This window comes from Hemiscyllium ocellatum, chromosome 21 (genome assembly GCF_020745735.1).
Source record: "Hemiscyllium ocellatum isolate sHemOce1 chromosome 21, sHemOce1.pat.X.cur, whole genome shotgun sequence".
Classification (NCBI taxonomy): domain Eukaryota; kingdom Metazoa; phylum Chordata; class Chondrichthyes; order Orectolobiformes; family Hemiscylliidae; genus Hemiscyllium; species Hemiscyllium ocellatum.
The window spans coordinates 53,441,481-53,458,358 of record NC_083421.1 but is presented as its reverse complement, the minus strand read 5'-3'; the positions used below and the strand labels follow the sequence as shown (position 1 = coordinate 53,458,358).

General features: G+C 45.2%; 1 protein-coding gene across 1 annotated transcript in view; it reads right to left on the bottom strand.

Annotated features, from left to right (window-relative positions):
* rapgef1a (Rap guanine nucleotide exchange factor (GEF) 1a) overlaps positions 1-16,878 on the bottom strand; it is a 230,935-nt gene that overhangs the window by 109,268 nt on the left and 104,789 nt on the right. The window contains exon 4 of the mRNA XM_060841479.1: positions 98-245. Within this exon, the coding sequence (XP_060697462.1) occupies positions 98-245 (148 nt within the window). The remainder of the gene's footprint in view (positions 1-97; positions 246-16,878) is intronic.

Below are 16,878 nucleotides of genomic sequence, written 5' to 3'. Positions count from 1 at the left end.
CTTTCTTCCACCAGACATCCCATTCCCACAGTTCAAACGAAAGAGGATGTTGAAAAATACAGAACAGCTTTACATGCTCTTAAGGAAAAAAAAATACCTTTATTCCATCAAGGACTGCTTTAATCATCGCCATGACCCTTTCCTTGTCCTCTAAATTCACACCTTTTAAGATCACTTGATCAGACCAGCGAATTAGATTGGCCAGGCTCTGGTATACCTGGTTTAAACAGGATGTAATGGCTGAGCTGAAAAAGAGAGAGAAAACTAGTAATTTTATGTCTACTGTATACTGAAGCTCCAATCCTAAGTGATTCAAAAGAGCCAGCTGGCAGATTAGAAAGCAGAGAAAAACTGCAAGAGCTCAAATTCAAAATAAAACCAGGATATGCACATTGGGCCAGTCAGTATTTATGGAGAGAAAAGAAAAATAAACCATCAACAGCTATACAGTCATTTAAGAGGAACAGTTTACATGGAAGATTGTATACCAGAAATATGAGCTCTCCACAGGTTTTGACTGGCCTGATGTGCCATTTCCAACTAGGTCACCAATCTGAGCCCTTCACCAACAGCCATCTGTTGAGAAATTTAAACCAAACACCCGCACAGGAAAGTAGTTTTTCAATTTTTTATACAAAAAGAATGAAGCAGCAGACCTACATTTAAGTTATCCTAAGAAAGTGCAGCATAAGCAGCTACACAATGCACGTTCTGTATTATTTCTCCACATTCACTAACTTAGTTGATTAATTCTTCCACAAATATTTAGCTGACAGTGCAGCCCATGTCCTTTGCTACACAAAACCTCAACTCCATCCTGTCCCAGCCCCATCTAATTGCTGTCCAGATTGTGTTGTTTTACAATTTCTATCCTCTCTTTCACTATCTTTTGGAAATCACATCTACTGAAATGTCACAGCTCTTGGTTTTTATCGTTTATTCTCCCACAAGACATGGGTACCATGGCTGGCCAATATTTACTGCGGGTCCCTAGTCGTCTCCTTAAATCCTACAGAAAGTGAGTTATTGCTGCAGGATTCCTAGCCTCTGACCTGCTCTTGGATCCACTGTATTTATATAGCAACCAGTTTAGTTTCTGATCAATGGTAAGAACCAGGGTATTGATAGTGGGGAATACACTGGTGATAATGAGTTAGTTAGATCGTCTGTTATTGGAGATGGCCATTGTCTGACATCATCAATATGGCACAAATGTTGCTGGATACTTGTCAGTCAAAGCCTGGAAATTTTTCCAGTCTTCTTCTACTTGAACACTGACTGCTTCAGTGTCTGGAGAATGATGAATGGTAAACATCCCCACTTATAACAAAGAAAGGGAAGGAATCTAGTTACGAGCACAATAACTTTGAGCAGGAATTAAAGGTTCACAGCCCTTCAAGTCACCTCATTGTTGAATAAGGTCGCAGATTATAGTCTACTTCGCCTCCACTTTCTTACCCTATCCTGAAACACTTGATTCCATATCTGTTCAATAATCAGTCTTGAATACTCTGAATGACTAAACATTCAAATCTTTTGGAGGACTAAGTTTCAGATTCAGAATTCTAAGTGAAGACATTTCTCATCTCAGTATGAAATAGATCTCTTATCCTGAGCCTATAATCCCTTGTGCTAAATCCTTCAGCCAAGGAATTGCCAGCACTCAAGAACCTTTATTGATGCTGTTAGTTAATTTAGCAAAAATAAACTAAAAGCATCTGGATGCATCAATAATGCAAAGACATTGCCCATATAGTTGTTGATCATTAGCCAAGCACAGATAAACTTTCACGCCTCAAATATAGTTTAAAAATGACCTATTCATATAAAGTAACCACTTTAAACATGTTCAGTGTTGCAAGAACCAGTGTAAAACAGAACCTCATGAATTGGATAGTTTTCCAAAAAAATTCAAATGTGTGAGCCTACCACAAGTACATCACTTGGTTTCCGCTGGTAAGTGTCCTGTAATTAGCACAACAGAGCATTTATTAATTATTATTTGGTTTACCTAAATTAGCATTGATGGTGTTAGAGAATGGTATACAGTGAAGTGAGTGATAAAAGTGCAATCATGTACAGGATTATATGACAAATAAACACTCTACATGAGCCGAATATCATCTTCGTCCAGCGGTTTAAAATCCAATGTTGTACATTTTCATTCCCACACCAATAGTCCCTTTGACACATTGAAGTGCTCAATTCAAAGACATTTGAGGAACATTAAGATTACAAAGGAAAACACTCGCCAGGATTGCACTGAAATACTATTTCTAGTTGTGAAAGGACAGTTCCCAAGCTTCCACAATCCTTCCCCTTTGCATACTTTAAATGCAATTACACCACAAGCAAACCTCAGACCTTTCAAATGGGAGTTCACAGCTCCTAACAGAAATGCACTTGCTTTTAAATAAACAGTTGCAAGTGAATTACATTTCTTTAGGCATTTTAAGAATTAAAGAGTTACATTACAGGTCAGCATTATCATTTCCTTTGCAATTTCACTCATCTATTACAAAAATGAAAGACAAGTTCTCCAAAAGACTGACTTCGAAAAACATTTACAAAATCACCTTTTCATTACACCAAAATTGAATAACCAATGCCTGAATAGCAGCACTGTTTTATCGTTGATACTTAGCTGTCTATGCTTGTGATTTTATACATAAGTTAATATCAACACATACTTTATTTAAAAGCATCCACTTCAAAATTATTATTGTATGTACAAACATTATCCAACAAAATCCAGAAGAATGGAAAAAGGTAGAGGTAGCCACTGAACTAATATATAAGTGGAATAGCTTTTCAAGACACGTTAGAGACATGAATACTGCCACAAACCTGCCTTTCTACAGTAACTACAGTGATGTGCAAAGTCCCCAGATGCTTCAAAGGGACAAAAACTGACACCATTTCTAAGACACAACTTGGAGGGTTTCAACGTAGTCTTAAAGGGGAGGCCAAGTGCAACCTGTGCTGACGATCACAGGCATATTACATGCAAGAAAACGAAAGGAATGATGCTATGGGCTTTAAGAGGTGTATTCTGTTGTGGTTTAGGGGGAGACATAGCAGAAGCTTCTGAAGCTTTGAAGAGGTTGCAGCTTTTTTTTGCCCCTCTCTATTACAGCTCGAAGCTAGGATTTCTCTCTGCTGCTGGGTTGCCCATGAGACAAATCTATTTTCTGAGTTTTGCCAAGGGTATGTTTATAGTATGTTACTATATTGGAACAGTTCATTAGCAATAGTTATTGCATCTATTATTCTGTTAAGTTTTCCAAAAGAGTTAACTTACAAAGTTATTCTTTCTTTTATTGTATTTTAACTATAGTGTTTGAATAAATTGTGTTTTGCTTAACATCAAGTAGTATGACAAGTCAAACGGCATCTGGAACACAACACTTTATATTTGCCTTTAAAGAAAAAAGTTAGGGTCTAGGCTGTCTTCAAATATTTTGAGGGGGTCTGATGCGGTTCATAACACTGGCAAGGAGAAAGTTACTGTGTACATCAAAAACAGCTTAACTTACAATTATTAGATTGGAATATTTAATATCCCATTTCACAGCTAAAACCTTTCTGTATAAAGTTATAGTCAGAAAGAACAATATGTCTAAAGATTATGACACAATTTATAACATAAAAAATCTAACACCTCTTTAAATCTGTGCAACATCACCACAGAATAGCTTAAAAATCAAGATCACTAATTATGTCCTCTGATTATAACAGAGGCACCTAGGACGAGTTTGTGATTTTCACAAGCATTGGGAGCAATGCTATTGGTAGATGTGCAGGTAAAACCTTGATGGATGTGGGCCTTGGATGGAGGTGAGGGAGGAGGTGTGGGCACAGGTTTTACAATTCCTGCAGTGGCAGGGGAAGGTACCAGGATGGGAGGGTGGGTCATAGGGGGGCATGAACCTGACCAGGTAGTCACGGAGGGAACGGTCTTTGCGGAAGGAGGAAAGGGGTAGGGAGGGAAATATATCCCTGGTGGTGGGTCTTTTTGGAGGTGGTGGAAATGTCAGCGGATGATTTGGTTTATGAGAAAGTTGGTAAGGTGGAAGGTGAGCACCAGGGGCGTTCTGTCCTTGTTACGGTTGGAGTGGTGGGGTCTGAGGTGAGAGGTGCGGGATGTGGACAAGATGCTTCGGAGGGCATCTTTAACCATGTGGGAAGGGAAATTGCGGTCTCTAAAGGAGGCCATCTGGTGTGTTCTTTGGTGGAACTGGTCCTCCTGGGAGCAGATACGACGGAGGCAGAGGAATTGGGAATACAGGATGGCATTTTTGCAAGAGGTAGGGTGGGAAGAGATGTAATCCAGGTAGCTGTGGGAGTTGGTGGGTTTGTAAAAAATGTCAGTGTCAAGTCGGTCGTCATTAATGGAGATGGAGAGGTCCAGGAAGGGGAGGGAGGTGTCAGAGATGGTCCAGGTAAATGTACGGTCAGGGTGGAATGTGTTGGTGAAGTTGATGAATTGTTCAACCTCCTCACGGGAGCACGATATGGTGCCAATGCAGTCATCAATGTAGCGGAGGAAGAGGTGGGGAGTGGTGCCAGTGCAATTACGGAAGATCGACTGTTCTACGTAGCCAACAAAGAGACAGGCATAGCTGGGGCTCTTACGTGTGCCCATGGCTACTCCTTTGGTCTGGAGGAAGTGGGAGGATTCGAAGGAGAAATTTGTTAAGGACGAGGACCAGGTCGGCCAAACGAACAAGAGTGTCAGTAGAAGGGGAGGTCGGGAGAGAAAAAAAACGGAGGGATTGGAGGCCCTGGTCATGGCGGATGGAGATGTAGAGGGACTGGATATCATGGTGAAGATGAGGAGTTGGGGGCCGGGGAATCAGAAGTCTTGGAGGGCGTGGGTGGTGTCTCGAACGTATGTAGGAAGTTCCTGGACTAGGGGGGATAGGACAGTGTCGAGGTAGGTAGAAATGAGTTCAGTGGGGCATGAGCATGCTGAGATAATGTGTCGGCCAGGGTGGTCAGGCTTGTGGATCTTGGGAAGGAGGTAAAACCGGGCAGTGCGGGATTCCCTGACTATGAGGTTGGAAGCTGTGGGTGGGAAATCTCCTGAGGTGATAAGGTTCTGTATGGTCTGGGAGATGATGGTTTGGTGATGGGGGTAGGGCCATGGTCGAGCGGGCGGTAGGAAGAGGTGTCCTCGAGTTGGCGTTTGGCTTCAGCGGTGTAGAGGTCAGTGCGCCAGACTACCACTGCACCCCCTTTATCTGCTGGCTTGATGGTGAGATCGGTATTGGAGCAGAGGGATTGGAGGGCTGTGCGTTGTGAGGGTGAGGGGTTGGAGTGGGGTAGACAGGTAGAGGCGGTTAATGTCCCGGCGGCAGTTGGAAATGAAGAGGTCGAGGGCAGGTAATAGGCCAGCGCGGGGTGTCCAGGTGGATGCAGTGTGTTGGAGGTGGGCGAAGGGGTCCTCGGAAGGCGGGCGCGAGTCTGATTGTGAAAGTAAGCTCGGAGGCGGTGGAAATAGTATTCGACGTCATAGCGTGTATTAAATTCATTGATGTGTGAACGGAAGGGGATGAAGGTGAGTCCTTTGCCGAGGACTGATCATTCGTCCTCAGTGAGGGGAAGGTCTGGAGTGATGGTGAAAACTCGGCAGGGCTGGGAGCTGGGACCTGGTGTGGGCGTGGAGCTGGGACTGGGGGCAGAGTCGGTAATTGGAGTGGGTGTGATAGTGGGGGGAATGGGGGTGGAGTCATGAGCAGGGGTGGTGTTCCCCTTAGAGTTCTAGGGGGCGGGGATGGAGATAGTAGGATCTGTGGGGGGCGTGTCAGCAGAATGCAGGTGAGTGGTGGTGGGGATGGAAGTGGTGGCAGACAGGGCAGTAGAGGTGGCAGAAGTCAATGAGCATGTGACATCAGCGATGATGTGAGGGGCGGAAGTGATGTCACGTGAGATGTAAGAGGATTTGTGAGGGGCGGAAGTGGCTGTGGAAATGGCCATGATGGGGGCGGAAGTGACATCAATCAGCGTGGGGGTGGCAGCTGCACCAGCTGCATGGCTAATGGCGTCCGAGCAGTTCCAGAGGCCAGGGGAATCTTCTGGAATGTTTGAGGAGCACTGGTTACGGAGGTGGGTAGATAAAAGTTTGTTGTACTTACAGTTTTTGATGTTTGAGATGGAGTTGAAATACTGTTTGTTGAGAGTATGAATTCTCCTGAGGATGTAGTACAGAATGGGTCCTTTGCAATTCTGAGAGAGTGTGGCTCTCGGCTGAGGCACGGCTGACTGTAGATATGTTAGGTGCCAGCGCATTGCTGCAAGCGTGGAGCGGAGAATCTTGAAGGAGAACCGTTGCTGGTGTTTTTGAATATGTACTATTTGTTTGTACGGTTTGGGAGCCTATAAACAACCTCAACAATGTTCTATGCCCCTGGGTGTTTCTTTTCTTCATCCAAACAGACTTCACATTGTGATTCGGAGCCAATTCTTCCTCACCATAATTTGATTTTTCTCCTTTCAATTCCCCACCCTGATTACACTGTAGTCATGTCTTTGTAATCACAATTACATCAAAGTGCTCATCTCTATTCGTCTACTAATTCATCTATTTAATGTGAATGCTCTGCACATTATGCCGCAAAGCCTTGGGTTTTGTCTTTTAGTTAATCATCTTGGCTTTGTTTTTGACCAAGGCCCTGCTTACTGCTCTCGTTCTTTTTTCTCCCTTCCACTTTTGCTTCTTACCTTTATCTTTTATTTCTCCCCCACCCAATCACAAAGACACTGGTTAAAACATGACTGCAGATGCTGGAAACCAGATTTTGGATTGGTGGTGCTGGAAGAGCACAGCAGTTCAGGCAGCATCCGAGGAGCAAAAGCCCTTCATCAGGGATAAAGGGGGAGAGCCTGAAGCGCGGAGAGATAAGCTAGAGGAGGGTGGGGGTGGGGAGAAAGTAGCATGGAGTACAATAAGTGAGTGGGGGAGGCGATGAAGATGATAGGTCAGTGAGGAGAGGGTGGAGTGATTAGGTGGAAAAGAAGATAGGCAGGTAGGACAAGCCATGGGGACAGTGCTGAGCTGGAAGTTTGGAACTAGGGTGAGGTGGGGGAAGGGGAAATGAGGAAACTGTTGAAGTCCACATTGATACCCTGGGGTTGAAGTCTTCCGAGGCGGAAGATGAGGCGTTCTTCCTCCAGGTGTCTGGTGGTGAGGGAGCAGCGGTGAAGGAGGCCCAGGAGCTCCATGTCCGCGGCAGAGTAGGAGAGGGAGTTGAAATGTTGGGCCACAGGGCAGTGTGGTTGATTGGTGCGGGTGTCCCGGAGATGTTCCCTAAAGCACTCTGCTAGGTGGCGTCCAGTCTCCCCAATGTAGAGGAGATGATCGGGAGCAAGAGATGCAATAAATGATATTAGTGGATGTGCAGGTAAAACTTTGATGGATGTGGAAGGCTCCTTTAGGGCCTTGGATAGAGGTGAGGGAGGAGATGTGGGTGCAGGTTTTGCAGTTCCCGCGGTGGCAGGGGAAGGTGCCAGGATGGGAGGGTGGGTTGTAGGGGAGCGTGGACCTGACCAAGTAGTCACGGAGGGAATGGTTTTTCCTCTCCCGACATCCCCAACAGTACCTTCTACCGACACTCATTCGTTTGGCCGACCTGGTCCTCACCCTTAATTTCTCCTTCTAATCCTCCCACTTCCTCCAGACCAAAGGGGGAGCCATGGCCACACGTATGGGCCCCAGCTATGCCTGTCTCTTTGTTGGCTACGCAGAACAGTCGATCATCCATAATTGCACCAGCACCACTCCCCACCTCTTCCTCCGCTACATTGATGACTGCATTGGCACCACCTCATGCTCCCGCGAGGAGGTTGAGCAATTCATCAACTTCACCAACACATTCCCCCTGACCTTAAAATTTACCTGGACCATCTCTGACACCTCCCCCCCCTTCCTGGACCTCTCCATCTCCATTAATGACGACCGACTTGACACTGACATTTTTTACAAACCCACCGACTCCCACAGCTACTGGATTACACCTCTTCCCACCCTACCTCTTGAAAAAAATGCCATCCTGTATTCGCAATTCCTCTGCCTCCGCCTTATCTGCTCTCAGGAGAACCAGTTCCACCAAAGAACACACCAGATGGCCTCCTTCTTTAGAGACCACAATTTCCCTTCCCACATGGTTAAAGATGCCCTCCAACGCATCTCATCCACATCCCACACCTCCGCCCTCAGGCCCCACCACTCCAACCGTAACAAGGACAGAACACCCCTGGTGCTCACCTTCCACCCTACTAACCTTCGCATAAACCAAATCATCCACTGACATTTCCGCTACCTCCAAAAGACCCCACCACCAGGGATATATTTCCCTCCCCACCCCTTTCCGCCTTCCGCAAAGACCGTTCCCTCAGTGACTACCTGGTCAGGTTCACGCCCCCCTACAACCCACCCTCCCATCCTGGCACCTTCCCCTGCCACCGCAGGAACTGCAAAACCTGCGCCCACACCTCCTCCCTCACCTCCATCCAAGGCCCTAAAGGAGCCTTCCACATCCATCAAAGTTTTACCTGCACATCCATTAATATCATTTATTGCATCCGTTGCTCCCGACGCAGTCTCCTCTACATTGGGGAGACTGGATGCCTCCTAGCAGAGCGCTTTAGGGAACATCTCCGGGACACCCACACCAATCAACCGCACCACCCTGTGGCCCAACATTTCAACTCCCCCTCCCACTCTGCCGAGGACATGGAGCTCCTGGGCTTCCTTCACCGCCGCTCCCTCACCACCAGACACCTGGAGGAAGAACGCCTCATCTTCCGCCTCGGAACACTTCAACCCCAGGGTATCAATGTGGACTTCAACAGTTTCCTCATTTCCCCTTCCCCCACCTCATCCTCGTTCCAAACTTCCAGCTCAGCACTGTCCCCATGACTTGGCTTACCTGTCTATCTTCTTTTCCACCTATCCACTCCACCCTCCTCCCTGACCTATCACCTTCATCACCTCCCCCATTCACCTACTGTACTCCATGCTACTTTCTCCCCACCCCCACCCTTCCCTGGCTTATCTCTCCACGCTTCAGGCTCTCTGCCTTTATTCTTGATGAAGGGCTTTTGCCCAAAACGTCGATTTTGCTGCTCCTCGGATGCTGCCTGAACTGCTGTGCTTTTCCAGCACCACCAATCCAAAAACAAAGATACCGGTGCCATTTCCACCCAGATGCAACATGTCTTGTTTGTATCAGTCCTAACTTCTCCAGAACTGATTCCACAAAGCATCATGAATCGGAACTCTTTATCTCATCTGATCAATTTCCCACTCCTCTCATGAAGCTGCTGGCTTCTGGCCATTTTATATTGACACAAATGTCACTGTCCTCCATTATTTAGGAAGAGAGCAAATAAGATTAAAGACAATTTCAACACAAGAGCATCAAGCTAAGACCAAAATGTGCCCTCACCTGATCGCAAACCAAATGCAGACCTGAAAATTGAACAGTGACTCAGATGGCACCAGTTGTCATAAAATTTCCAAAAAAATTGGACAAGTCATCGTATTCATTGCCTCAACTTAAAGCTTACTGAATATGTTCTTCTAGCCAAACATAAAAAATAGCAAATGCCACAACACCAGGTTCACATAGACCAATAGCAGAGCAGTAACTGAGGGCAGAACCTAGTCTTACATTTATTCAGCATATTAGATAGGGAAAATTAATGCATTGATCAAGGAAAGTGTCAGTGCAAAAAATTGCATTGGTCAAATACAAAAGAAATTTCAGCAAACGAGCAAAAGCATTTACAACTTCATATCATTGAATCAAGAGGTAGAAAACTGAAGTTCATATTTCAACCTAAAATTGCTCAGATTAGACAGTGAAATTTAGTTCTTGAACATTTGTTAACATCATGAGCTAGTTGTGTCAGGAACAAAATATTTTGAACTAAGTATCAGCACTGAAGACTCTTCGATTACATACATCATGGACGTGGTACTGTTTTCTAACTCAGAGCAACGAAACACCATTCAAATCAAAGAACATAACCTGCTGTCCAGTTGGAAAGACCAATTCCCTATGTTGCTGCAACAAGTCAAAAAATTATACTCATATGCCCATTTACACAGGTACATCTACTCATATCCAGTAGGAATTGGAGAGGTGATTTCAAAGATTTTAGTCTAAAAAGACACTAGATTTCTGTAACCAACACATTATACCATTTCAGTGCAAAACAGTTCAACACTTTGATTAAAATCACACCACAGGAATTTTATGACTTTAATGTATTGATGCTAGTGTCATGGTTGACAATCTCAAAGATTGTAAATGTGCTACATTCAGGATGATTACTGAGTGTTTTAGGAGACTTTAATTCAAACAATTTACTGGATATGAATCCTACTCATAGAGCTGAAAGTATTCAAGCACAAGTTCACCATTCTTGCTTTAAACATTTGCTCAAAAACATCTTGCAGTAGAGGCTGTACTTTGCAAGTCACCATGCTGTATTCAAGCAAGCTTTGGTTCAACTCACTAAATAATCAGTAGTTCTGACGGAAGCCAGAGAAACAAAATACACTCTAGGATATCAAATGTTGCACAAGGCCATCATAAACAATGAAAAATCAAAATGAAAGAAAACATATTTAATCTTGCAGATGCTATTAATTTTGTAATTTAGTGTGCCAATACAGCATGTGTTTAAGAAAGGCTGTTTACTGTAAGGGGTGTGGATTAAGGTATGAAAGTAGGGAGGTTTTGTTACTACTGGGTGTTAACGAGATCTCATCTGGAGTGCTGTATGAAGTTTCAATCTTATTTTTAAAAAAGGACATCGTTACATTGGATGCAGTGCAACTAGTTCATATGTGGATGATTTGCTAGGCAGGAAAGTATTGCATCTCCTCAGAAATCTGCCCATTACTGCAAAAAACAGGATGAAGCAGTCAACTGCTGGAATCATCTTTTTACAAGAGCTAAAAGATTAAACTTGAACACTTGTCTTTTTCTGCAATGATCGGAAGCAATGACCAACAAAATCTGATTTCAGAAAGAACAAACCGTTAAGGGAGTAGTGACAGGAGTTAGAAATGTGGGGAGCAAAACTTAGACTTGGATTTTAAGAATTACAATGATAATGTTTAAAGAACACGCTTAGCCTCAATTTTAAAAATCTGAAGATTTTAAGCTGCAGACTCCTATGGTGCACAAATTCAACAACAATCAAAAGAAACAGGATCAATGGTAAGTTTTGGTGAGAGATATGTACCATGGCTCCAAGCCCGTCAAATGTTCATTTGGAGCAAATCCTAGTTCCTCCACAATGGGATATCACATGCAGTTTAACAGAATAAGGTAATTGTGAAATCAAAGGATGTGCTTGAGCTGAGAGGCAGGAAAACTGAGTCCCATGAAGAGACCACTGGTTCAGACTGGAGGATAGAGGCAACTTGCTTTGCTGTTATTTTCTAGGTTCTATGAGGCAGAGGTGGAAGCCTGCCTTGTCTCTTTCCTACAGATAGCACAGCAATTCAAGTGGTCAGCTCAACATTAGTCATTATTACTGAAGACTAAGCTTTTTAGGAAAAAAACTTATTACACACTCTTGCCGGAGGAAAATGCAACTGAGCAGCAAAAGGGATCTACATTATGTCCAGACAAAATAGTTCCAGAAGTATAATGCCAAAGAAAAATCATAACCTCCGGAAATGGCCTAACCAAACATGCCTGGAATTTGAAAGGCTTTAAGCAGCCTGCTTTTGACCAGTAGGATACAGGCAATCAAAACAAAAAACATTTACAAAAACCTGCATGAAACAATTATTGTTGAAGAGTTTAAAACTCAAATTCTTTCCTAATAAGAATGCATCTCAATAAGGAACAGAGACTGACTGATGAAGGGCTTTCGCCCAAAACATCAATTTTCCTGCTCCTCGGATGTTGCGTGACCTGCTGTGCTTTTCCAGCACCACTAGTCTTGACACTGACTGGGTCTGGGCTGAAGCCAGAACTGGCTGATCACTGGTTTGATCCACAAACCCCTGTTTCTTAAGAAATCTTTGTCTCATCACTCTAACCAACTAGAAAGAATAGAGGTAGGAGTAGTAATAGGAACCAGAGACCTATGGGAGAGACAGAAATTCTGGAAGCTCTCCTCAGTAGGGAAAGGGTGGTGCTGAGATGAGGTGAGGCCAAGATGCCTGTTTTTTGAATTGCACAATAGCCAGTGGATTTATCATGGTACATACACTCCAAGAAGAGAATGACAGTTAGAACCTAGCAGACCTAGTGAGGGGTTTGACTCCTTTCGTGTCTTTACAGAGGTTCACACAAGTGTGTGGATGGGGTTGAACAAATCCCTGAGCGTAACTGGGATTTTGTATACAAAGGAAGGATGGCAAGCAATTCTGACTTAATTAAGAGATACCAGGATCAGTCAAACTCTACTACTGGGAAAAGGTATTGAAGACACTTCAAGTCATATAGTCAGATGTACAGAGCATGGAAACAGACCCTTCGGTCCAACCCGTCCATGCCAACCAGATATCCCAACCCAGTCTAGTCCCACCTGCCAGCACCCGGCCCATATCCCTCCAAACCCTTCCTATTCATATACCCAGACCTGAAAATGTGTTGCTGGAAAAGCGCAGCAGGTCAGGCAGCATCCAAGGATGCTGCCTGACCTGCTGTGCTTTTCCAGCTACACATTTTCAGCTCTGATCTCCAACATCTGCAGTCCTCACTTTCTCCTATTCATATACCCATCCAAATGCCTCTTAAATGTTGCAATTGTACCAGCCTCCACCACTTCCTCTGGCAGCTCATTCCATACACTTACCACCCTCTGCCTGAAAACATTGCCCCTTAGGTCTCTTTTATATCTTTCCCCTCTCACCCTAAACCTATGCCCTCTAGTTCTGTACTCCCTGACCCCAGGGAAAAGACTTTGTCTATTTTCCTATCGATGCCCCTCATAATTTTGCAAACCTCGATAAGGTCACCCCTCAGACGCTCCAGGGAAAACAACCCCAGCCTGTTCAGCCTCTCCCTGTAGCTCAGATCCTCCAACTCTGGCAACATCCTTGTAAATCTTTTCTGAACCCTTTCAAGTTTCACATCATCTGTCCAATAGGAAGGAGACCAGAATTGCACGCAATATTCCAACAGTGGCCTAACTAAAGCCCTGTACAGCCACAACATGACCTCCCAACTCCTGTACTCAATACTCTGACCAATGAAGGAAAGCTTACAAAACGCCTTCTACACTATCCTATCTACCTGCGACTTCACTTTCAAGGAGCTAAGAACCTGCACTCCAAGGTCTCTTTGTTCAGCAATACTCCCTAGGACCTTACCATTAAATGTATAAGTCCTGCTAAGATTTGCTTTCCCAAAATGCAGCACCTCGCATTTATCTGAATTAAACTCCATCTGCCATTTCTCAGCCCATTGGCCCATCTGGTCATGATCCTATTGTAATCTGAGGTAACCCTCTTCGCTGTCCACTACACCTCCAATTTTGGTGTCATCTGCAAACTTACTAACTGTAACTCTTATGTTCGCATCCAAATCATTTATGTAAATGACAAAAAGTAGAGGACCCAGCACCGATCCTTGTGGCACTCCACTGGTCACAGGCCTCCAGTCTGAAAAACCACACTCCACCACCATCCTCTGTCTTCTACCTTTGGGACAGTTCTGTATCCAAATGGCGAGTTCTCCCTGTATTCCGTGAGATCTAACCTTGCTAATCAGTCTCCCATGGGGAACCTTGTCAAACGCCTTACTGAAGTCCATATAGATCACATCTACTGCTCTGCCCTCATCAATCTTCTTTGTTACTTCTTCAAAGAACTCAATCAAGTTTGAGAGACATGATCTCCCACGCCTAAAGCCATGTTGACTATCCCGAATCAGTCCTTGCCTTTCCAAATACATGTACATCCTGTCCCTCAGGATTCCCTCCAACAACCTTTTGCAGCAGAGAGCAGCGGGAGCTGGGCGGAAGTGAAGTCAGAGTGCAGAGCTGGTCGGGAAGGTAAGTGATTGTTATTCGAATGGAGAAGGAACCCGAGACACTACACGTGTAGCGTCTCCCACCCTACCTCCCCCTCTAACCTATAAAAGATGACTCAGTCGGCTGAACAGGTAAGCTACTAAGTGTTCTTGTTTTGGAGACTAAGTGTAGAGTTATGGCAGCGCAGGCAGTGGAATGTTCCTCCTGCAGGATGTTTGAGGTAGGGGTGACCACCGGTGCTCCTGCCGACTTCATCTGCAGAAAGTGCAGCCAGCTCCAGCTCCTCACAGACCACATTAGGGAACTGGAGCTGGAGTTGGATGAACTGAAAATTATTCGAGAGGCTGAGAGGGCAATAGATAGAAGCTACAGGGACATAGTTATGCCACAGAACAGAGGTAGCTGGGTAACAGTTATAGGTAGGAAAGGGAGGAAGCAGGCAGTGCAGGGATCCCCTGTGGTCGATCCCCTCAACAATAAGTATACTGCTTTGGATACTGTTTGGGGCGGGGAGGGGAGGAGGAGGAGGAAGAACGGCCGAGCAGGGGTAAGCTGCAGTGACCAGGTCTCTGGCAAGAGGTCCGGCTCTGAGGCTCAGAAGGGAAAGGGGGAGAGGAGGAGAGCACTGGATATATGAGACTCTATAGTTAGACAGACAGCCAGTTCTGTGGACATGGGCGATACTCTCGGTTGGTTTGTTGCCTCCCGGGTGCCAGGGTCTGAGACGTCTCGGACCACATCTTCAGAATCCTTAAGGGGGAGGATGTGCAGCCAGAAGTCGTGGTGCACATTGGCAACAATGACATAGGTAGGAAGAGGGGTGGGGAGATCATTCAGGAACTCAGGGAGTTAGGCTGGAAGCTAAAAGCTAGGACGGACAGAGTCGTCATCTCTGGGTTGTTGCCAGTGCCACGTGACAGTGAGGCAAAGAATAGGGAGAGAGTGCAGTTGAACATGTGGCTGCAAGGATGGTGTAGGAGGAAGGGCTTCAGGTATTTGGACAATTGGACTGCATACTGGGGAAGGTGGGACCTGTACAAGCAGGACGGGTTGCACCTGAACCAGAAGGGGGGGGGGTGGTGTTTAAACTAATTTGGCAAGAGGATGGGATCCGGACTTGTAATCCAGCAAGTAGTTTAGCTGTTTTTCAGGATGTCCAAGAATGTAGGGAGGCTGTGAAGAAGGTAGCACTGAGAGGGAATACTTGCGGACACAAAGATGGGTTCAAGTGCGTATACTTCAACACAAGGACTATCAGAAATAAGGTGGGTGAACTTAAAGCGTGGATCGGTACTTGGGACTACGATGTTGTGGCCATCACGGAAACGTGGATAGAAGAGGGACAGGAATGGCTGTTGGAGGTTCCTGGCTACAGATGTTTCAGTAAGATTAGGGAGGGTGGTAAAAAAGGAGGGGGTGTGGCGTTGCTAATTAGAAACGGTATAATGGCTGCAGAAAGGCTGTTCGAGGGGGATCTGCCTTTGGAGGTAGTATAGGCTGAAGTCAGAAATAGGAAAGGAGCAGTCACCTTGTTGGGTGTTTACTATAGGCCTCCCAATAGCAGCAGAGATGTGGAGAAACAGTTCGGGAAACAGATTTTGGAAAGGTGCAGAAGCCACAGGGTAGTAGTCATGGGCGATTTCAACTTCCCAAATATTGATCGAAAGCTCTTTAGATCAAGTAGATTGGACGGGGCGGTGTTTGTGCATTGTGTCCAGGAAGCTTTTCTAACTTAGTATGTAGATCATCCGACCAGAGGGGAGGCCATACTGGATTTGGTACTTGGTAACGAACCGGGACAAGTGATGGGCTTGTTAGTGGGTGGGCATTTTGGTGATGGTGACCACAATTCTGTGACTTTCACCTTGGTTACGGAGAGAGATAGGTGCGTGCAACAGGGTAGGTTTTACAATTGGGGGAAGGGTAAATACGATGCTGCAAGACAGGATCCGAGCAGCATAAGCTGTCAGGGAAGGATGTTGTTGAAATGTGGAACTTTTTCAAGGAACAGATACGATGTGTCCTTGATATGTACGTACCTGTCAGGCAGGAAAGAGATGGTCGTGAGAGGAAATCTTGGTAAACGAGTGAGGTTGAATGTCTAGTAAAGAGGAAGGAGACGGCTTACATAAGGTTGAGGAAACAAGGCTCAGACAGAGCGTTGGAGGGATACAGGATAGCCAGGAGGGAGCGGAACAAAGGGATTAGGAGAGCTAAGAGAGGGCATGAAAAATCTTTGGCGGGTAGGATCAAGGATAACCCCAAGGCCTTTTATGCGTATGTGAGAAACATGAGAATGACGAGAACGAGGGTAGGTCCGATCAAGGACAGTATTGGGAGGCTGTGTATTGAGTCAGAAGAGATAGGAGAGGTCTTGAATGAGTACTTTTCTTCAGTATTTACAAATGAGAGGGACCATATTGTTGAAGAGGAGAGTATGAAACGGATTGTTAAGCTGGAGGAGATACTTGTTAGGAAGAAAGATGTGTTGGGCATTTGGAAAAACTTGAGGATAGACAAGTCCCCTGGGCCTGACGGGATATATCCTAGGATTATGTGGGAAGCAAGAGAGGAAATTGTAGTGCTGTTGGCAATGATCTTTTCGTCTTCACTGTCAACGAGGGTGATACCAGGGGACTGGAGAGTGGCGAATGTTGTGCCCCTGTTCAAAAAAGGGAATAGGGATAACCCCGGGAATTATAGGCCAGTTAGTCTTACTTTGGTGGTAGGCAAAGTAATGGAAAGGTACTGAGGGATAGGATTTATGAGGATCTGGAAAGACACTGCTTGATTAGGGACAACCAGCACGGATTGGAGCGTGGTAGGTCTTGCCTTACAAGTCTTACTGAATTCTTTGATGAGGTGACCAAG